General features: G+C 39.9%; 1 protein-coding gene across 1 annotated transcript in view; it reads right to left on the bottom strand.

The window, feature by feature from the left end:
• Nucleotides 1–24,290, bottom strand: part of YLPM1 (YLP motif containing 1) — a 74,637-nt gene that overhangs the window by 35,519 nt on the left and 14,828 nt on the right. Inside the window, exons 2-5 of the mRNA XM_025391567.1 lie at nucleotides 23,970–24,206; nucleotides 21,364–21,543; nucleotides 19,642–20,633; nucleotides 2,520–4,637 (exon numbers count right to left, since the gene is read on the bottom strand). Of these exons, the coding sequence (XP_025247352.1) occupies nucleotides 2,520–4,637; nucleotides 19,642–20,633; nucleotides 21,364–21,543; nucleotides 23,970–24,206 (3,527 nt within the window). The remainder of the gene's footprint in view (nucleotides 1–2,519; nucleotides 4,638–19,641; nucleotides 20,634–21,363; nucleotides 21,544–23,969; nucleotides 24,207–24,290) is intronic.

Genomic DNA, 24,290 nt, shown 5'->3' with positions numbered 1-24,290 from the left:
TAAAAATGTTTTTAAAAGGTGGCTTTCACATCAGTTTTTAAAATTTGAGCCGGGCGCGGTGGCTCAAGCCTGTAATCCCAGCACTTTGGGAGGCCGAGACGGGCGGATCACGAGGTCAGGAGATCAAGACCATCCTGGCTAACACGGTGAAACCCTGTCTCTACTAAAAAATACAAAAAACTAGCCGGGCGAGATGGCGAGCGCCTGTAGTCCCAGCTACTTGGGAGGCTGAGGCAGGAGAATGGCGTAAACCCAGGAGGCGGAGCTTGCAGTGAGCTGAGATCCGGCCACTGCACTCCAGGCTGGGCGACAGAGTGAGACTCCGTCTCAAAAAATAAAAATAAAAAAAAAAATAAATAAATAAATAAAATTTGAATTAGCTGTCATATTTACAAAGCAAAATATTTCATATACAAATTCAAATCTTAAAAAGATATGGTAACACTAGGCCTACGTTCCCACATGCCAACAATCAGCCGAGTGCAGCAGAAGCTGCCCATGTTAGATGAAATAACCTGTCACAATCTTCACCATACTCTACAGAGTTATACTTGGCCCACTTTCACTCATTTTTGTTATCTGATTCTTGAGGACATTTTAATTTATGGCCCCTGCTGTAGATGGTGAGAACAATTGTCAGTCTATACCTTTAAAAACAACATTTCATATTCCTGAAGATAATTACGTAACCCTTCAGTTTTTTCTTTAAATTTCTGATGAAAATACTTTTACTTTTCTTCACAATGCCTACCTTAAACATGGGTAAAATTCACTACAACTTTTTAAGACCTTTTATAATTTTCTCCCTACATTAAAGTAAGTGACCCAAATGAGGGGTCACAAACAAGGGACCACAAAGTAAGGGTCAAGTATGTAAGATTATTTACTGCTCACATAAATCCCATCATCACATCCCTTACGATACTCCTTATGACTTTACACTGACACAACATAAACTACTTGTATTTGGCTATGACCACATTATCCATCACTCCCTATATATTGTTTAATTATGTTCATGTTGCCTAGAAAGCTTTAAAAAAAGGATGACGCAGCAGCAGCACCTTTTGTCCAGCATTGCCATGCAAAGCAATAATGAATTAAAAAGAAATTTCAAAAGGAAAAAGAAAGAACCTTTGGCAGCTTAACACCACCAATCAGCTTGGTATGCTCCATAAACAACACAGATTTTAGAGTTTTAGACAGATTGAGTTCAAAGGCCAGGTTTGCCACTTACTAGCCAAGTGAACTTAACCTCTTTGAACTTTAGGGTCATTTGTGAAGTGGGGATAATACTACCTTATCTTTGCAGGCCTTTGAGATAGACAGACTGACATAATATATACACTCAATTATTAGCAAGTGCCCAGTTACATGATAGGTGTTAAATTAAAATTAAAGGTATCTATAACTTAAAAGTGAATAGTGTAGTAGCTAAATATTCTACAGCATGCTTTCCACATTTTCTTCATGAGTAATCTGGAAAAAAAAAACCTCTCAGCTATAGACCACACAAACCTGCCGTACCTGGTCTTTCATCATTACCTTTTCTTCACCATATTTTTCTTTCCTAGTTCTAAAGTTTAAGTTATAATTTATTGGTAAGATCCACAACTGTAAACCAGAATTGAAAAATGGAAGAAATATAATACATTGGAATCTATCAAAACCTAATCATTAACTGACTTTCTCAAAAAAATTGCTTTAAAAAAGCTTGCAATCTGTCACTGACTTCTAAATTCCTATCCCAAGATACAGTTGGTTTAAGGATTAAATGAGTTATTATATATAACACACTTAGTACAGTTCCTGGCCCAGAGTAAGCATGCAGTAAATGTTAGCTTTTGTTATTAATGTTACTACAGGAAAAGAGGAAAATTATGTAGATACCTATACATAGTTGATTGTAAGTCAAGAAATCCTATTTTCCATTTCACAAAGAAAACATTTGGTTATGTAGAAACAAGTAACATCCTCAAGGAGAAACATCTGCTTTTAGTTATAATGAAAGATAAAACATCCCCAAAAGAAAGCATCAATAGTTAAACAAATCTGAGGATGCTCCTAAGCAAACCATTCTTAGCTTCAACAAAGAAAAATACAGCACTTTCCAAAGTTATACCAACGATTAGTGAATAGAAAGTCTATTAGATCTAATACCAAAGAACAAACCGCTTACTGGAAAAAATGAAGGTTACACATGAACCCTGTGAAATCCAGAGCACTGAAAAGTTGAAGTTTGACACTTGAAACATGCACAGGCATGGCATGCCAGCAACACATCTACAAAGGCCAAGAGAGCAGTCAATTTTCACATCTTAGGGCATAAGTTTATCATTAACACAGTTCCTAAATACCCATCCTAACCCTAAAACAGCACTGAATGACCAGAAATATAAATTAAAAGTATGTGATAAGAACTTGAAGTAAAATGATTCCATTCAAATATATATCACTTTAAAAAGAGCAGTCTGAATGTGGTTTTTATTAAAAGAAATGATCTGAAGGAGTCAACTTACCGAAGCATTTTCAGTTCTTGTGCAGCTTTCAAAATGATTTCATGCTGCCTCTGACTGAGAACCATTACCCCTCCAAGGCCTTGGTCAGAGTCTAAGCTTGCATCGGACCCCATCATTTCTGAGGAATGATGTGAGGAGGACATATGTTCCGCCATGGGGGAATGTCTATCCACATCAGATGGGTACCATCTGTCTGACAACCGTTCTCTTTCCCAGTCCATTCTGTCAGGAACATAATCTCGCTTTTCCCGCCATGTATCTCCTCTTTCTGGATACTCTCGAATCCTCAACTCACCCCTATCACGGAAATCTCGATCATACCCATGGTCTCGATTTCTTTCTTCTCTCCATCTATCATCCCGATATCTATCCAAAGGTGGAAGAGGAGGGAGGGGCGGTAAAGGTGGAAGAGATGGAATATCCCGTTCACGAAACTGTGATTCTTGTTCATCCAGTGGTCTCCCATAATCTCTGTCCCACTCATTATCCAAATTTCTATCATACATATCCATGGGTCTTCCAATCCGATCCACATCCCTGTCCATGTCCCTGTCCATTTCCCTATTGTAGTCCTCATCCATATCCTGGTCTCTCTCCCAATCATCCCACCAAGGGCCTCGCCTATCTCCATCATGAGACCGAGATGGTGGTGCCGAGAACCTGTCCTCTCTGTTATAGAGCTCTAGTGTATCATCTTGATAGTCACGTTCACATTCTCTCCAGTATCTCTCTCTATCCCAGTCATCGAGTCTTTCTCGTTCCATTGGAGCATTTCTACCATCTAATGGAAACTCTTCATGCCCTCGCTCTTCTCCATGGTTCCATGGAGCCCTAGGAGGCTCATCTCGGTGATATGGATACATTTTTTCCCCACCATCTCCTGGTTCTGGTCTGAATGGACCTCTATCACGACCAAACTCTGATCTTCCCAGTCCCCTTTCTCGACTGCCAGGCCCTCGAGGTGGTCCTCTCTCCCTGCTCCCAGCTCTTCGGGGTGGTACTCTCTCTCTACTCCCAGCCCTTCGAAGAGGTCCTCTCTCCTGACTGCCAGCCCTCCGAGGTGGTCCCCTTTCTCGACTGCCAGCTCCACCCCTGTCCTGGCTCCCTTGCAGACCACCTGGCACTTTCTCCCGACTGCTTCCAGGTCTCACCAACCCTCTGTCCCGGCTACCTTCTCCTCTGTTCATCTTCTCTCTACTGTCTTCTCTTCTACCCATCATCTTATCCCGAAAGTCTTCTTGCTTGACCAATCCTGGGCCTCGACTGATTGCCTGGCCGCGACCTCTGTTTACTAGACCTTTATCCCGTGTGTCTTCCATTCTGCTCTGCCCAGGACCTCTGTAAGATGAGCTACTGCCTCTATTGCCTTCTAATCTATTATCTCTATTATCTGGCCGAGGCAGGCCTTTATCTTGGTTGTTTTCTGAATGGGGTAGACCAATACCCATAGGTTTAAAATCATTATCTGCTGTTAATGATGATGTTGCTACTGCTGCTGCTCCCTCCATCCCCCCTGTTTTTGAAGGAAAAGCAGATTGAGCAGGTAGAGGCTTATTTGCAAGGGGTACAGGCTGAGTAACAGCTTGGGCTTTGTCGATTTGAGTCTCCATATTTTGAGCATTCTGGTCCCAATTAGAAGGCTCTACGGGCCCTTCCGAGACTTCGCTTTTAGGTGGCTCCTGTTGAGAGTCGCTTAGATTCTCATTTGACTGAGCCGCCTTGACATCCTTTACATCTGCAGCAATGGAAAATGCAGCTGATTGCATTTTAAAATTCTTCTGCTGGTTACTACTGGTGTCTGCTAATGGTTCTTTGTTTCCTGAAAGAGGTTCTGCTTGTGACTTAGGTTGCTGCTGATGTTGCTGTCCAAAAGTTGGTTTGGGGCCTTTCCATTGTGGTCCACTCTGTCGAGGACTTAGGGATGTACTGGGGGTAATATAAAATTGAGATGCTGGCCCCCGGGGAATCATTCCCCATTTGCTTTTAGTGCCCTCTGCTGGGTGACCTTCATATCTGGGTCTTGGCCCATCGGGGCGATTTCCTTCAAAACGAGGCCCTTTGGGTCTCGGTCCTTCACACCTTGACCCTAAATCCTCAAATCTTCGAGGACCATCAAATCTACAAGTAAAACAAAAGATATTACTCAAGACAGTAAAGCAGAAAAAAAAATTCTCCATGTAAGAATATTTAAGGCACTCTTGCCTTAGAATTTGTTTACAACAATGACTCTTTTCAGTCATTAAATAAATCCTGAGTCACCAATATCTTTGAACCAGTATGTTAAGGTGGCAGTGCTCAGAAGGTCTTAGGACAGGTGTTGGAAATCATGTCAGTATTATCTAATTTACTTCAACACATCTCCTGCAGCAAGTCACTGATATACTGAACAGTTAAAAAACAATTACAGGCCAGGCACAGTGGTTCACACTTGTCATCCCGGCACTTTGGGAGGCAGAGACGGCCGGATCACCTGAGATCAGGAGTTCGAGACTAGCCTGGCCAACATGGTGAAACCCTGTCTCTACTTAAAAAAAAAAAACAAAAACAAAAAACAAAAATTTAGCCAGGTGTGGTGGCAGGTGCCTGTAATCCCAGATACTTCGGAGGCTGAGGCAGAAGAATCACTTGAACCTAGTAGGCAGAGGTTGCAGTGAGCTGAGATCACACTATTGCACTCTAGCCTGGGTGACAAGAGCGAGACTCCGTCTTAAAAAAAAAAAAAAAAAAGCAATTATAAATACTGTGCCTTAGGAGACAGGAAAGGCTACTCATTTTAAAGAGAAAAAAATTAACAAATACCATAACTGAGCACTTCTGGAATTAAATTGTAACTAAAAACTAAATATGAAAAGACAAACAAGAAAATACAGGATGATTATATTGTTAGAGCTGGCACTAACATTTCAATCAAAAAAAGTTAAAAAAGAAAAAAAAAAGAAAAAGAAACAGCAACCCTATCTTAAGAGTAGGCTCTGACATTTTAAAAAGTCTGCACAGTTATTTTTGCTATGAACCCACTTTCTTATCCAGTAAACAGATAACACATCCCCTATCTGTCAGGCATTACATTACATCCAAGAGATACAAGAATAAAATGTCATCTGTGCCCTCAAAGAGTTTACAACCAAATATAAAGATAATCTAAGTGTAAATAAATATCAAGAGGTGTAATGTCTCAAGTCTATGTGTATACAACAAGGACAACAGAATTGGAGAGGCTTATGTTGAGTCTTGAAAGACAAATTCTCTGAAATAAAGCTGAGAGAATGAGCTGGAGATGACGAAAGTATGTGGCAAGGGCACCTCAAGCTAAGGAAACACGATGAGGAAAGGCAGAGAAACACGTATCAGCAGAGCATGTTTGGAAGTGCAAATAGTTTAGCATGGCTAATGCAAAGGGGAAACAGAGTCAAGAGAGCTGATAAAGAGGGAAGTGTGGAAAAGCAGCACACTAAAAAATAAAATAAAGGAGTAAGCAAGGATCACTCTCCAGAAGACTGTGTATGCCTCATGTGGCAGAGACTACTGGTGGTCTTCCAATACCCATTCCCAACTTATCTACAATAACAGGCCTCCTGTTTTCAGCTAGACACAAGGCTCCCCACACAAGAGACTCTCTTTCTCAATATCTCTTGCAGCTAGAACTGAGAGCCAAGTTTTGGCCAAGGAGCTGAGAGTGAAAATGATTTGCACATCCTCTGGGTTGTCCCCTTAAAGGAAAGAGCACATCCTCCTCTTCACGATTTCCTTTTTCATGCTGGTTATGACATGGTGGTGAAATATCCAGGACCAGGTAAATCAGAAGGAACTGGATTCCTGAGCCATCATCTAAGTCCTAAGAGAGAATAAACTTCTAACTTGTTAAAGCCATCTGACTTGGATCTCGATTATAATAGACAAATTAATTCAGCTGGTTAAGGAGGTTTGGTGTCACCTTATAAGCACTTAGAGCCACTAAATATAGTCTGATTTTAAAAAGATTGCTTTAGCAGAAAAACAGTAGACAGAAACAAAAAGTTTAAAGATTATCTCTACAATTTGGATAAGTGAAGGTGATGCCTAGCCTAAGGCAATGACTGATATGAGAATGCAGAGGAGGGGATAAAAGTGAGAGATGTAAAATAAGGTAGAATTGGTAAGATTTTGTCACCAGTAGAAATAAAATGATAGTGGTAAGAGAAGATTTAAGATGATTCCAACGTTTCTGGCTTAGATGACTGAGTAGTAGACAGCGATGCCTTTCATGCCTTTAATGAGTGCTAGGAGGCTTTTTCTTTCATTTCTTTGAGAAATCAATGAAGACTAATAAATTCAGTGTTGGCAAAATATTTATTTCCTATTCCTGTGACTTTAGGCTTTGTTGTTCTAAACGTCTAGTTTCAGAGAGATGAATACTTCCACTAGGGGACACAACAAATGATTCCACTAACCTGAAGTTGAGACCCCAACTTTATTCGGAAGTTTCAAATCAAGAGGCAATGGAGAGAGGGTTACTGTATTCACTGGGGATGACTGATCCTAACTTTCAAGGGGAATTTGGGTTACTACCACACAATACAGGTGAAGTGGAGTACATCCGAAATGCAAGAGATCCTCTAGGACATCTCTTAGTATTTCCCATGTACTGAGATTCAAGTCTATGGAAAATTGCAAAGGGTATTGCAGAACTGCAAATAGCAGAACTAATTCAGAAAGAATCTGCTAATAGCCCGTATCTTTCAAGAATGAAAGCCTGGGTCACCCCATCAGATAAGGAATCAGGACCGGCTGAGGTACTTACTTAGAGCAAAGGGAATATGGAATGAGTAGTGGAAGAACATATATACCAGCTATGACCACATGACCATTGCAGAAATACAGACTACAATAGTTACAAGTATTTCTTCCTTGATATATATGTGTTTAAATATGTATGTGTGTTTGTGTGTGTGTGTGTGTATTAACCAAATATTTTTTGGTTCATTTGTTTTTCTTTCGTATTATCTAACATAATATGTGTTAATAGTTAACTTTATTATTTCAGTATTTAAGTTATAGAACATGAAAGAGGGAATGTGAGTCAGGTAGGAGAAGGATGAATTAATATTATCCTAAAGACAAAAAAAAAGACTTTTTGTGCTCTTCTGGGAAAGAGTTAAAATGTTTTTGGTTGTCCAAGAATAAATGCCTCATGTTAGGTGTGAAAATCTCCCTGTGACCCAATTTAATCAGAAACATATGGGAAAGGCGGCCACGCACACTGGCTCACGCCTGTAATTCTAGCACTTTGGGAAGCGGAGGCGAGTGGATCACTTGAGGTCAGGAGTTTGAGACCAGCCTGGCCAATATGGTGAAACCCTGTCTCTACTAATAGAAAACTTAAGCTGGGCATGGTGGTGTGCGCCTATAATCCCAGCTACTCGGGAGGCAGAGGCAGAAGAATCACTTGAACCCAAGAGGTGGAGAATTCAGTGAGCCGAGGTGGTGCCACTGCACTCCAGACTGGGTGACAGCGTGAGACTTCGTCTCAAAAAAAAAAAAAAAAAAAAAAAGAGACAGAGAGAGAGAGGGACAGAGAGAAAGGGAATTTTGGGAAACGTAGTTCAGCCTAGCCAAGTTGACCTTTTACAAACCCATTGCAAGGAACTTAAAAATACACAAATCCATAATAAACAGAGAGAGGGGGTAATCAGAAGATGAGAATCTTGTCTGTAAATTCTGAAAGACAAAGAACAAATATGAGCGGTAACTTACAGAGGAGGAAGAAGTCAGTTTAGAGTACTGATGGCAGAAGGGGATAAAATCAAAAGGAGGCGGGCTTGCCCAGAGAACATCAAAGAGGGTCAGGATTCTCAGACACTAGGGGGTGCTAGGGAAGGAAAGGAGTAAAACTTGGGGCTAAAAATATGTAAATCTATATTCAGAACCATCAACCAGCCTTTCCTTAGGCTGAATGTCTCTTAAATCCTTGAATTTGAGAGTCCCCTAGGAGTAGTGACAGTTCCTTACCCTATTCACATAAAGCAGAAACGTGACAGGTAACAAACCCCTCCCATACACACAGAGCTCCCAATCAGTTTGTCAGTGTCTTCCATGCTTAAACATAAATAGACAGCCAAGGATTGCTAGATATTTGAGGCACACGTCCAAAATGAAAGAAAAACTAAAGATAAATAGGATCTGAATTTGGAGAAAATAGAATGCAAAAAGCAGAAAAGAACTTTCAACTCAAATTGTTATCCTCAGAGAGATTCTTAAAGAGACTGTATCTATAAATCAAGAACAATGTGCTATTTATAAAAAAGATCAACACCAAAAGAACCACAGAAAAAAATTTTCCAATTCTCAAAATAAAAGATACAATAAAAGGATTAGAAGTTAAAGTATCTCAGGAAATATAACAAAATGTAAGATAAAAGACACAAAGATAATCCAACAGATCCAAAATCCTGCTAATGAAGAGTTCCAGAAACAGAAAATGAGAGAAAAAAAATTAATGAATAAATAGCACAAACAAATATCCTAGAGTTAAGAGATTCCAATCTCTAGATAGAAAGAGTCCAGCATACTGAGTACTCAGTACAATTAATAAAACTAAATAAGAAAACAAAAAACACTGAAATTTCAGAATACCAGAGATTTTTTAAGTTTGGGAGAGAGCAGGTCACCAAAACAGGAAAAGAATCAGAACGGCATAACACCTACACAAGGTGACAGAACAAAATAGAAAAATGATCCTAAAACCTTGAGGAATAATTATCTCCAACATCAAATTCTATATTCAAATTAGCAAGCAAGTGTGAGATTAGAATAAAGACATTGTCAGATACAGGATGACTAAGAAAATTTACCCCTCACCCACACTTCCTTAGCAAGTTACCTGAGCATGCCCTCCAGGAAATAGAGGGACTGAACGGTAACAGGAAGCCATGAGATTCGATAAATAGCGAATCACATTCTGGAGGATCGTCAAGGGGAATGCTGTAGTTAACACCCATATGGCAGAGTGTCGAGGAAGAACGAAACTTTATTTTTCAGGACAGTTAAATAAATATATAATATCTAAAATGTGTAAGTGTGTAAGTCGTGAAAAGAGCAGCATAATTATTTAGTGCTATGAAGATGGCAACCAAAAGAAACAGCTAAATAACTAAAAGAGGATGCCACTGGAAAAAACATTTGGGGGGCATGGAGATGAGGCAGTGGGTGGCCATTTGGCCCAGTTTTTTTTAAACCATGCATATGAATCACTTTGATAAAAATGTAAACTGTTATCTCTTTAAAGGGCACAGAGAGAGGATTAGCCCTCATCAGAAGGGCTGGTTCTCCTGAGACTACAAGGTGATGAGCATGGTAAGTACAGCTAAGGGTTAGAAGTGAGATGATTTACTGAGCTTGATAGGTAGACTTGATTTCCTGTGAGGCAGGAAGCTAAATTATAAATATAATGCAAAATAAAAACGTTTGCTAACATCGAGAAAGCAGCACTAGAGTAGATGGTCTATGTGAAGTAGTGAAGCTTTGGCAGAGCTATAATGGGTAAAGGGGAAAGAAGGTGACCAGGAACTTGTCAAAGTATATAGAACACAATGCTAAGTAAGGATGGAGAGTATATATTTACAGAAGGAAAAAAAGTATGCCACTTTAGGGCTTATGAAGGTTTGGTTCCTTTCTTGGAATTACACTTATTAATTCAAAGTGCTTCAATAATATATCAGATCAAAGTTGTATAAAGTCATTTGCTATGTATTAAATGCAGCAATTATTTGTTCATGTAAGCGATAAGACTATCTTCCACAACGTACAAGAGTCCATGAGAGACCTTATCAACGTTATCTAGTATTCTAATCAAATTCTAAGTAGGAGCAAAGTCTCTCCTAACAAAATTGTGAATGCCTTGAGAATTTTATCCATGACTGACATTTTGGAACAAGCAACTTTTATTGAACACCTACTGATTGTCAGGTAATGTGCTGGTGCTAAAAAGACAGTCATGCTTAACCTCAAGGAGTTCACCATCCACAGGAAGAGTGAGACAATTAACTCGACAATTAAAACAGAATTTGATAAATATGGAACATGTTTGTCTTGCTATCCAAGGTATTCTCAATGTCTGACTGCATTAAAGAATCCCGATCTGTAATTACTGAAGTGCTGCTCCAGGGCAGGAAAAATAGGAATAAATAAAGCAAAGAATGGCAAGAAGGGAATTCCAGACAAAGAAAAGAGCATGTGTAAAAGCCAGAGGAAAGGACAAAGGAATTAGGAGGCATTAAAAGGTGTGCAGATAAGAGGACATGGCAAAAGAGTTGAAAGGGTAGGGTGCTTTGTTTTCAGACCAAATTGCTGACCAACAGCCAAGGCCTATCATTTTATTTTCATTCTGGGGGCCAGAAAATATTGAAACCATCTGAAATACAATTTCAACACTACATATAAACGGCAAATATGTATCACTATTTTTTTTTTTTTGCCCTTTTCTGAGACAGGGTCTCACTCTGTCACCCAGGCTGGAATGCAGTGGTGTGAATGCAGTAGCTCACTGCAGTAGCTCACTGCAGCCTAGACTTTCTGGGTTCCAGCGATCCTCCCACCTCAGTCCTCCAAGTATCTGGGACCACAGGTGCCTGCTACCATGCCTGGTTAATTTTTTATGTCACTAGGGTCGGCTAATTTTTGTATTTTTGGTAGAGATGCAGATTCACCAAATTGCTCAGGCTGGTCTCAAATTCCTGAGCTCAAGCAATCCACCTGCCTCAGCATCCCAAAGTGCTAGGATTACAGGCATGAGCCACTGCACCTGGCTATTACTGGACTTTCAAATTTTCAAAGTTCAAAGATGTAACAAAATAACAGACTCAAAACCATTTTCATTTATAAAACTAGAGACCTTTTAAGCATTTTTAACAAATACATCAAGAGATACTCATATTAAAAATCTGTATGAAAATAAGCCACCTTTAAATCAATATAATGAAATACTATGATCCTTTTGACATATAAAAACATGTATTTAAAATATAGTAGAAACATTACATAAATTCACTAAATACAATCACATAAAAACGCATGCATTGTACATTGGTCAGATGAAAAGAAAAATAAGCAAATATTTGTTTTAAGTATTTAGAAAGTGTTTATTTGTAAAGTGTGTTATACACTCCCTTTAAAAACCCCTAAAACTAGGTATAAATACCTTAGAATTATAAAAATTTCAAAATTTGATATAAAACTCCAAAATGTAAAAACGTAAGAGGTATGATGCAGTTATACAAATACTTTTAAAGAAGGTATTTTCTGTATTCTACTATTTGCAGAAACATACTAAAATTAACAAACCATGGGAATTACAAGATACGAAATTCTGGAATTAAAATTCCTTCCTGTTTTGTTTTCATGTGAAATAGCACCTGTTTTCTAAATATGTATAACCAAGGTCCTAAAATTAAAATTCCCAAAGATAAGTAATCACTATAAACAGGAACAATCATAACAAATGGAAATATAAAGAAAACCTATAGCACTCACAGTCCCTTACTAATCCTAGTAAGATAGCTATAGAATGGAAGAAGTCCACAATTCCAATCCTAAAGCCAGTCGAAACGTAGTTGTGACTGATCAGAAGCCTTGATATTATAAAGATTTCAATTCTTCCTCCAAATGGTCAATGGATTCTATGCAATGCTCATCAAAATTCCAGCAGGTTTTTGAAAACTGACAAGCTGATTCTAATAAGAATAATCAAGACAATCTAGAACAGGGGGCAGCAAACTATGGTCTATGTTCCAAACACAGTTAAAAGTGATCTTTTTTACATTCTTGAAGGTTTAAAAAAAAAAAAAAAAAAAAAAAAGGCTGTACATGGTTGCTCATGCCTGTAATCCCAACACTTTGGAAGGCCAAGGCGGGCAGATGGCCTGAGCTCAGGAGTTCGAGACCAGCCTGGACAACATAGGGAGATCCACCTCTACAAAAAATAAAGTAGCCATGCATGGTGGGACACGCCTGCAGTTCCAGCTACACAGGAGGCTGATGTGGGAGGAATGCTTGAGCCCAGGAGGTCAAAGTTGTAACGAGTTATGATCCTGCTGCTGCATTCCAGCCTGGGCAACAGAGTAAAGACCCTGTCTCAATAAAATTTTTTTTAAATGTGAAAAAAAAAAAGGAAAAAGAAAACAAAGAAAGAAAAATATTTAACAGAGACCAAATGTGACCCACAAGGCCTACAAATATTTACCATCTGGCCCTTTATAGAAAGCTTGCCAGGCCGGGCACAATGGCTCACACCTGTAATCCCAGCACCTTGGGAGGCCAAGGCAGGCGGGATCACCTGAGGTCAGGAGTTCAAGACCAACCTGGCCAAAATGGTGAAACTCCATCTCTACTAAAAATACAAAAATTAGCCAGGCATGGTGGCGCATGCCTGTAATCCCAGCTACTTGGGAGGCTGAGACAGGAGAATCGCTTGAACCTAGGAAGCAGTGGTTGCAGTGAGGGCCACTGTACTCCAGCCTGCGTAACAAAACCAGACTCCATCTCAAGAAAAAGAAAAAAAAAAAAAAGAGAAAGAAAGCTTGCCAATCCCTCATCTAGAAGCACAGAACTGGAGGACCTACACTAACAGATAAATTTATTGTAAAGTTACAGTAATTAAAACAATATGACACTAATGCAAAGACAGACAAATAGACCACAGGAATGGAGAGTCCAGAAACAAACACATTTAAACATTGGATTTATGATGAAGTCACTGCAAAGTAGTAGGGATGACTTCTTCAGTAAATGGTGTTCGGGTGAACTGGATAGTTATTTGGAAAATAATAAACATTGATCCCTACCTCACACTATATAAAATCAGTTCTATATAGAGTACTGATTTAAAAATAAAAGGTTAAAGAAATAAAAGATAGAAGAAAAAGTAAATAATAATATTTATAGCCTTGGGATTACTTTTTTTTTTTTTGAGTCAGGATCTCACTCTATTGCCTAGGCTGGAGTGCAGTGCACAGTTCACTGCTGCCTTGACCTCCCAGGCTCAAGCAATCCTCCCACCTCAGCCTCCCACATAACTGGGACCACAGGCACATGCCACCAAGCCAGGCTAATTTTTTACTTTTTGTAGAGACAGGGTCTCACTATGTTGCCCAAGCTGGTCTCAAATTCCTAAACTCAAGCAATCCTCCTGCCTCAGTCCCCCAAAGGGCTGGAATTATAGGTGTGGGCCACCATGACCAGCTGACAATATGTTTCTAAGAACAGAAAGAAAATGTGGTGCAGTAATCCACTTAGTTATTAAACAGGATGAACCTTATCTTATCACATATTTTGTGGCAAGAACCTGGACCATCTCAATTTGCTAAGAGTATATGTGACAGAATTATTTCATCTTTTAAGATGTTTGTGTGCCCAAATTTAATGGATGAGAAGAGTTTGTCTTTAACATTTTTTCGCTATCCCTTTATTTTATTTTGTTTTTACTTTTGAGACAGACTCTCACTCCGTCATCCAGGCTGGAGTATAGTGGCACAGTTCTGCAACCTCTGCCTCCCAGCTTAAGCAATTCTCATGCCTCAACCTCCTGAGTAGCTGGGATTACAGGTGTGTGCAACCACGCTCAGCTAATTTTTGTATTTTTACTAGAGACAGGGTTTTGCCATGTTGGCCTGGCTGGTCTCAAACTCCTGACCTCAAGTGATCCCCTCGCCTAGGCCTCCCAAAGTGCTGAGATTATAGATGTGAGCCACCATGCCTGGCCCCTTTATTCTTAAATTCTGTAAATTATTTGTAAAATTACTTTAAACTTTAAAATAAAAAGGGTCCATTGGACCTAAAAGGTAAATGGTAAAGATTACTTTTCTAGTATACTGAAATCAAACTGTTATACTGCAGAGTTTACTTTTTTTTGAGACGAAGTCTCACTCTCGCTCCGTCACTCTGTCGCCCAGGCTGCAGTGTAGTGACTTGATCTCAGTTCACTGCAACTTCCACCTCTGTATTCAAGTGATTCTTGTGCCTCAGCCTCCCGAGTGGCTGGGATTACAAGCGCACACCACCATGCCTGGCTAATTTTTGTATTTTTAGTAGAGGTGGAATTTCACCGTGTTGGCCATGCTGGTCTCAGACTCCTGACCTCAAGTGATCTGACCATGTCCGCCTCCCAAGGTGCTGGGATTACAGGCGTGAGCCACTGTGCCCGGTCTGCAGCATTTACATTCAAGCACTCATTAAGAAAATAAAAAGTCCTGCAGTGAGAAATTTCTAATACATATAATGGACAAAGAACTGTCGTGTAGAATATACTAACAACTCCTACAAAATCAGTAAGACATAAAACCCAGTCAAAAAATGGGAAAAAGACTTGAATCAGCATTTCATAAAAGAGGAAATCCAAATGAACAATAATCAAATGAAAAAAGTGAAACCTCATTAGTCATCAGGGAAATGTAAATTAAATCCATTATCATGATACCACTAAACATCCACTAGGATTTCTAAATCCTAAAAGTTTAACAATACCAAGTGTTGATAAGGATGCAAAAAAACTGAAACACTGAAACACTGCTGGTGAGAGTATAAACTGAAACAACCACTTTGGAAAAATATTTAACAATACCCATTAACGCAGAACATGTATATACTCTATAAATCAGGCAATTCCAATCCTTAATAGATATCCAAACAAAATTAAACATACACAAACAAACACATACATCTAAAGAGACACATACAGCATCAAAAGACACACAGCAGCACTTTTCATAATAACCAAAAAATTTCAATGACCATTAATATTAAAATGGAGAAACATATTGTGGTATATTCATACAATGAACTATTGTACAGGAACGGGAATAAACAAACTACTACTACACACAACGTGGATGACTCTCACAATAATACAATGTCAAGTGAAAGATGCCAGACTCACGAGTACGTACGGTATTATTTCACGCATATAAAGTTCAAAATAGGCAAAACTAATCTATAGCTCAGTATAACAGTTATCTTTGGGGTATTACAAAATAACTGGGGGGGATGAGGGAGATTTCTTGGGCATTAGTGATTCCTACTTCTTGATCTAGTAGTGATACCATGTGTGTCTTTTTTTTTTTTTTTTTTTTTGAGATGGAATCTCACTCTGTCTCCCAGGCTGGAGTGCAGTGGCATGATCTCAGGCAACCTGCGCCTCCCAGGTTCAAGCAATTCTCCTGCCTCAGCCTCCCAAGTAGCTGGGAATACAGGCACGTGTCACCACACTGGCTAATTTTTGTATTTTTTAGTAGAGACGGGGTTTCACCATATTGGCCAGGCTGGTCTCGAACTCTTAACCTCATGATCCGCCCACCTCGGCCTCCCAAAGTGCTAGGATTACAGGTGTGAGCCATCACACCTGGCCAATGTGTGTCTTTATTTTGTGAAAATTCACTAAGCTGAACACTTAAAATTGCGTGCTTCTCTGTTACCTTTCAATAAGTTTTATTATATGTGAAAAATAAAAGGTCCTGGAAAACCAACATCCACTGATATGACAGTTTGCTGGAGCAACAGTCGTCTTCTGGAAGACTGAGTGAATCCAATGATACACACAGTGTCAAAACAGCTCCCCTAGATGCTCAACAACGTGACATGCTATTTACATGTCATGCAGTTTTGTCACGTGACTTTTTAGAAATCTCATTTTTAGAAAGCAGCCTAAATCTGGATTTTGCAAAAGCTCAAAGCCATTTACAGTACTTTATTTGTAACAGCATGTTATCAGTAAATTTGTTTAGCTGTGTTCTAAACTCTTGCTTTTCTACTTAGCTTTGATTATTTAAAAAAAAAAAAAAGTGGCTTACCATATCAGTTATATGTTGACAGCAAAATCTGAATTAGGAATAAAGAAAGTTCACAGGTTTCCTTAATAGTATAGATTATTCTTACCTCAGTCATGTTCACTGACTAACCAGCTTCCCACTGATTTTTTACCTAGTTACACTGGAGAAAAATAACTATGCCTGGGTAACAGCCCCAAACTATACTCTATAAGGGCTTCGTGAGCAAAAGAAGCGGAGGGGTGACTGAAATGGCAATGACATAAACTAGTGTGGGGAAAGGTTTTCAAAAAAGGGGGATAATGTGAGCAGGATCCAATTCAAGGATTAAAAAGTCATCCTTATCAAAGCTGCAGATGAAAATGTTGAAGAGCGATATCACATCCCTAAAACAATATAATCATTCACCAAGATTTCAGCAGAGTGAAATGATGGTACAAACCTAACTAGAAAAAAATCTAAAAAGAAAGGTAAAGTCTTAGAAAAAGAAACAAGAAAAACAAAAACAAAAAACCGACCACACAAGTTCGGGATAAGAGAGACTTGGCTTAATGAAAGCTAATGCGAAAAAGACCTGGGAAGCTAGATTGATGTTCAGCTCAACAAGAGTCAACACTGTGAGAGTGCTGAAAAAAACAAACAAAAAAGCAATTTGTTAAGCTATATAATATAAGCACATTATTTATAATGAAGTTGGTACTAGGCCCATGGTCCTCTGCATCTGAAGTAAGTGTTCATTCTGAAGGAGGCTAACAAACCAAAGGCCCTTCAAAGGACAGTGAGCAGTACAGCAGGAGGAGGTTAGAACCAATGTTAAGATGAAAAGAATCTGAGTTGTGATTGGCGAGTAAACTGGGTAAGGAAGGGTGAGGGAGACATGAGGGTAATAGTTTTTAAATAACCGTAGTGACACACTGTAGAAGAGGGATAGGATAATTCATTCTGTGTTGCTCCAGAGGCAAATCCAGAATCAACAGATAAAAGTTAAAGAATCACATTTAGGTTCAATGTGAAAAACAAACTTTCTAGAATCAATGACTTATATGGCAGTGTTCCTTATCACAATGCCAATGTCAAGCATACAACTGCTCATCACAGAAAGTACAATGGACTTAAAGTGGATCAGAAGTCCTTGGATTCTAATCCCATCTCGACCATTTACTAGCTGTGTTATATGAGGCAATGTATTTACAACCTCTCTGAATCTCAGCTTTTCTTATGTATTTATTTACCTCCTGATATTACTAAGAGGAATAAATAAGATATGTGCAAGACCCATTTGTAACAAACTGAAATGGAATACAAATGTGCGTTGCCGTAGACGGATATAATATTAGATAATTGCTAATATCCTCCCAGCACTGAGATTATTAACTTCAGAAGTTATTTTCTTCTGAAGTAAGAAAAAACTTAAAATAGGTCCTAAATTCACAAAGCCAAGATTTAGTAGGCAAAGAGAGAAAATATTAACATGACAGAAATCAAGGAAGAAAGAAATGTATGTTTCATGAGGTATTAAGAATGTACTTCTCTGACAGCAAATTAGTCACCAGATCTAAAAGGCAATGCTCATTCCCAGAGATAAGTACGATTTCAAATCAAGATGATAGACGTGCCAAATAAGCACAGACAGTATAGGCTTGGATCACAGCAGTAAACAGTGCTTAAATAGTGCTTTTGCTTTGGGGACCCCCTAGACTCAACTGTACCTGTAATGGGGTTCTACTCACTCAGTTAAATAATCCTGACTGAGCAAGTTACCCAATCCTCTCAGTGCCAGTTTGTTAAGGGTAAGTACAGAATAATCTGCCTACTTCACAGGTTGTTGAGAAAACTCCCATGAGATAATAATGTGTGTAAAGTCTCCAGCAAGGCTTCTTGGTACACAGAGGAATTCATGTTAATTGCCCCTTTCTCTTAACTTTGATTGTGGAGTTTTTTGTGCCACACTGCTTTCAGAATTATAAACTTGGGGAATAAAAGATATTTTGTTTTCAAATGTTAAAATGAGGTTGAAAAAAAAATGATGATGTAGATCTATTGAGATGGAAATCTAAGCAATATGCAGATTGGTGGAAAAATAAGTTACAAGATAATCTACTCAGTATGATCCCATTTTTGTAACATATATTTTTAAAATGATTCTCTCCAGATGGTAGAATTAGGTGACTTTCACTTTTTTCTACACTTTTCTGTAATGTTTGAATTTTGCATAAGGAGTATGCATTTCTACTACAATTCCCAACTGAGAAAAAAACTGATTAAAGTATTTTTCTGGCTGAGTGTGGTGGCTCACGCCTGTAATCCCAGCACTTTGGGAGGCCAAGGCAGGCAGGGAGGCGAAGGCAGCAGGATCGCTTGAGCCCAGGAGTTTGAGACCAGCCTGGTCAACACAGGAAGACCCCCATCTCTATGAAGTATTTTTTAAAAATTGGCCAGATATGGTGGTGCGTGCCTCTGGTCTCAGCCACCTAGGAGGCTGAGGTGGGAGGACTGCTCGAACCCAGGAGGTCGAGGCTGCACTGAGCCATAACTGCATCACTGCACACTAGCCTGGGTGAAAAAGTGAGATCCTGCCTCAAAAAATAATAATTTCCATAGAAAAGTTATCATTTAGGTCAACTTGGGGAGAAAAATCTATTTTTACAAACTTGGAAAAAATGAACTTAAGAGTTTTTAAAAGGTAAAGAGAAAAAACTTACACACCAGCAATTTGTTTTCTTTCTAAATATGTGGTTCTGGCAAAACAGAAGTATCTCCTTAACTGGGGAAAAAACAAAGGATGTAAGCTCCATGGGGGCAGGAATTTTATGTGTTCTGTTATATTCACTGCTCTAAGTACAAGACCAGGAACTTAAATATTTGCTGAATGGATAAAAGTCCTACTTACCTTATGCTAAATTTAATTGCCTCAAGCCAGTAGAATACTGGCTTATTCATCTTTATCTCTAACAACTAACAAATTATCTAACAAATAGTAATTGCTAATTCAATTATTTGTCAACTGAATGAAAAAGCAAAAAAAGATAAAGTTTAATATTATTTTTAAAGCTAGTAAGTCAATACAAAATGATAAGCATTACTCCACAATACTACATTCATTCTGGACTGTAATCTCTACAGACAGGACAAAAGCAGAGACATCAAAGAAATGGGGGCATGTTACCTTTTCTAGATTACATACATGATGTCTAACAAGCAGACAGTGTAAGTAGAAAGAGAGTATAAAAATTGTATAAATGAAGCTTTTTATACCATCGAGAACCAAATAGCCTAAATCAATAACATAGCCAAACCAAAAAAAAAAAGAGAGAAAAAAGCAGACCTACCTTGGGCCTCTTGGACTTTCCAAGTAACTACTTCTAGGAGGATCTGGAAGCAGGCCACCTGATCTCACTGGCATGTCCTTCACTGCAGTGATAGGCTGAGATGGAGCAGCAGAAGACTCCCCAAGTCCTTGATCGGATGAGAATGAACTGTATGGCAGAGCAGACTTGCTCAAAGGAGCTTTTGAATTCACTTGTTCTGATGGACCAGCTGATTGCAATGGAGGATGGTAAGTTGTGGGTGGGGCAGAACCAAAAGACACAGGAGTAGGAAGCAGTGCTGGTCTAGGTTTCTCTGGAACTTGTGAGCTCTGTGAACTGGAGGCTGGTGGAACTGGGGCTGCTGTTAACTGAGGAGGTATCCCTTGTGGAACTCCAGGGGGAGGTATTCCTGGAGGAGGTGTAGCTGAAGACAATGGCGGGAGGGGCATGACAGGTGGAGGTGCTGTTGAAGAGAGAGATGGTGGGGGAAGAACTGGTGGTGGCCCTGCAGAAGAGAGGGAAGGTGGGGGGAGAACTGGAGGTGGCCCTGCAGAAGAGAGAGAAGGAGGCATCCCTGGTGGGGGAACAGAGGTTGGTAAAGAAGGTGGCATAACAGGTGGGGGCATGCCAGGTGGTGGCACTGTAGCAGGAAGGGCAGGGGGCATCACTGGTGGTGGCAATGAAGGAGGCAACACTGGAGGGGGCATTGTAGGTAGAGGTGGAGGCATCTGAGAATATGGAACAAAAGGAGGTGGCATTGACATGTTCCCAATATACTGGTTCTTCATGTTCTGTAATGAATTGACTTTCTCCTGGAGATAACTCTGAGTGGCTTTCATATGTCCCTGCCATGTTTTCCACTGCTTCTCATACTCCTGAAGCTGATCTTTATGAGGATAGGAATGGAGTTGTTCCTCCCATAGCTGAAACTCTCGCTCCCATTCTTGGTAAAGATGTTGAAACTGTTGCTGCTGCATCTCATAATGCCGCAGCTGCATATCTACAGACATGGTCTACAAATAAAAGGATAAAAACTATTTCAAAACATTCATATTAAGAGAATTAATCACAGGTTAAAATTTTAATGAATCAAGGGCATTTGACACTTTAGGAAATTAGAACACTAAAGACTGGGAGGCTAAGAATAAGTTTGTCAAGTTCTTTGAGTGATGATCATTTCTTCTTTCTTCTTTTGGCTTAAACGACTTACCACAGAGTTGGAAAAACCAACCAAACAATAAAGCAAATACCTATCTTAGCAATAAGTATTTTTCAAGTTTTTAATATGGATAATTTTAAGAACTTGAAAAATGATCTGTTATTATAGATATACAGACACAACATTACACCTCAAAGATACAAGACAAACAAGTACCTAAGTCACTGTATCTTTTATGGTATATTTCCTTAGGTTTTTTGTGATGGCTGTTTTTGGCCTTTTTGCTTATCTGTTACTGTAGTAGTTTATAGGCAAAACATGGTTAAAATCCCCAGCTCTTAAGACCCTTAGCAATAGTAAGCTAACACCTGGCCTGGGTTGACAAGATCAGGAAACTCTACTATAACCCATCCCTCCACAGTCCCCCAGGTAATGTGGCAGATAACTACTTGGGCACCCCTTGGGAAACAATTAATTGTCAACAGTTGATATCTTTTGTTTTTCACACTTAAATCTTTCAAGAATAACAAATCATTTCAATGTCTTGGGGCAACTTCCTATTTGTGGACTATGGAAGCACTTGCCTGTATATGCGGTGGGGGCTGTATAATCTGCTGGTACTGTTGTAGAATCTGCTGTAACTGAGTGTGCTTCTGCATTATCCCCTGATACTGAAAACCGACTCGATGTTGCTGGTGCTGCTGCCAGTGTGCTGCTGCAGCCTGCAACTGCTTTAACCTGGCATCTTCTTCTGGGTCCTCAGACTAAAGATAAAAGAGGACACATCTTTATGTAAGTCATAAAACAGCAACCAAAAATATTTTATAAATGTATTACAAAATCCAGAATCCCTACAACTCAGAAACATCTAACTGTCACAGTTATCTTTAGTTCTTTTTGGATTGAGAACAGTTATTCTATCTTTACATAAAACACATAGCTCTATGTATACTATTATGGATACTAATACAAAGGAGTTTATAAATTCCATAGTCTTCACTAGAATAATAACCTTATTATTCCTAAATATGACAACAATTTTCCTAGTAGAAAGTGGTACCAGGCCGGGCGCCACACCTCACACCTGTAATCCCAGAACTGTGGGAGGCCAAGGCGGGCAGATCACTTGAAGTCAGTAGTCCAAGACCAGCCTGGCCAATATGGTAAAACTCTGTCTCAACTAAAAGTACAAAAATTAGCCAGGTGTGGTGGCGGGCACCTGTAATCTCACCTACTTGGGAGGCTGAGGCAGGAGAATCACTTGAACCTGGGAGGCGGAGGTTGCAGTGAGCCGAAATCGCACCACTGCACTCCAGCCTTGGCAACAGAGTGAGATTCCATAAGAAAGAAAAGAAAGAAAGAAAAGAAAGAAAAGAAAAGAAAAGAAGAGAAAAGAGAAAAGAAAGAGAAGAGAAGAAAAAAGAAAAGGGGTCCCAACTACTTGGAAGGCTGAAGCGGGAGGATCACTTAAGCCTGGGAGGCTGAAGCTGCAGTAAGCTGAGATCACAGCACTGCACGCCAGCCTAGGCGACAGAGTGAGACCCTGTCTCAAAAAACAAAAACAAGTGATCCTTAAGTTATAGATCTTTTCACTCTATGAGAAATCCCTTTCTTTTTTTGTCACTTTTCACCGATGGACTACAATATAACCATTATGGTTTGATAAATCCTTCATATAAGGCTCTTGGGAGAACAATGACCTTTGGACCAATATAAGAACCTCCCGGCCGGGCGCGGTGGCTCAAGCCTGTAATCCCAGCACTTTGGGAGGCCGAGACGGGCGGATCACGAGGTCAGGAGATCGAGACCATCCTGGCTAACACGGTGAAACCCCATCTCTACTAAGAAATACAAAAAATAGCCGGGCGAGGTGGCGGGCGCCTGTAGTCCCAGCTACTCGGGAGGCTGAGGCCGGAGAATGGCGTGAACCCGGGAGGCGCAGCTTGCAGTGAGCTGAGATCCGGCCACTGCACTCCAGCCTGGGCTACAGAGCGAGACTCCGTCTCAAAAAAAAAAAAAAAAAAAAAAAAAAAAAAAAAAAAAAAAAAAAAAAAGAACCTCCCATGTGCCAGTCACTATGCTGAGTGACAAGGAGTGACATTATCACATTTAATGCCTCAATACCTCTATGTGATAGCTACTATTGAATACACCCATTTTGCAGAGAAGTAAATTGAAGCACAGAATGGTTAACAGATTTGCCCAGTCACTACCGGCAAGTGGTAGTACCTGAATTATAGCCTGGGGTAGCTGGACTCTAAAAGCTCAAGCACTCAACTATTGCCCTGTACTGTCACTATGAACATATGCTGGCATCTTCCTTTAGTGCTTAGAGGTACTCAATTCAGAAGAGTATCTAATTCTTCACTCAAACTAGGAAAAATTTCCTTTTCTAAACCTGATACAACAGGCCAGGCGCAGTGGCTCATGCCTGTAACCCCAGCACTTTGGGAGGCCGAAGCAGGCAGATCACTTGAGGTCAGGAGTTCAAAACCAGCCTGGCCAACACAGTGAAACCCCATCTCTACTAAAAAATACAAAAATTAGCTGGTGGTTGTGCGCGCCTGTCATCCCAGCTACTCAAGAGGCTGAGGCAGGAGAATTGCCTGAACCTGGGAGGCAGAAGTTGCAGTAAGCCAAGATCACACCACTACACTCCAGCCTGGTAAACAGAGCGAGATTCTGTCTCAAAATAAATAAATAAATAAATAAATAAACCTGATACAACAGACATCTGATTATTTCAAATGCAACTTTCTAGGTACTTTAAAAAACAGGGCCGGGCGCGGTGGCTCAGGGCCAGACGCAGTGGCTCAAGCCTGTAATCCCAGCACTTTGGGAGGCCGAGACAGGTGGATCACGAGGTCAGGAGATCGAGACCATCCTGGCTAACACGGTGAAACCCCGTCTCTACTAAAAAATACAAAAAACTAGCCGGGCGAGGTGGCAGGCGCCTGTAGTCCCAGCTACTTGGGAGGCTGAGGCAGGAGAATGGCATGAACCCGGGAGGCGGAGCTTGCAGTGAGCTGAGATCCGGCCACTGCACTCCAGCCTGGGCGACAGAGTGAGACTCCGTCTCAAAAAAAAAAAAAACAAAAATATATATCCATTTATGATAAAAGTATACATAAATGAATCAGAAAAAAGCTAAATAATTTAATAAACACTAAACAATTAATTATATGGTTACCTGGGGTTCCTCAGGTGGGAGAGGAGGTGGCACTTCCTCATTTGGAGGTGGCAATGGGGGCTCCTCAGAAGAAGGAGATTCTGGAACTTGACTGGTGGCAGGTACTGTAACTTCTTCTTTTACCGGCTCTGGTGTATCCTTTGCTACCACAGGACCCTTTTTGTGTCCTGGCAAATGAACTTTTGTCCTCTGTTGCAAACTGAGCAAGTGCTGTCGATACCAATACTGCTGCTGTTCCTACAACAGAAACAATTTTTGAGAATTCTGGTTGACAATCATGTATCTCTGCAACTTGGTGTTGACAAGGAGCTATCTTTATGT

Source organism: Theropithecus gelada, chromosome 7b (genome assembly GCF_003255815.1).
Source record: "Theropithecus gelada isolate Dixy chromosome 7b, Tgel_1.0, whole genome shotgun sequence".
In the NCBI taxonomy this organism is placed as follows: domain Eukaryota; kingdom Metazoa; phylum Chordata; class Mammalia; order Primates; family Cercopithecidae; genus Theropithecus; species Theropithecus gelada.
This window is presented reverse-complemented; position numbering and strand designations above follow the sequence as displayed.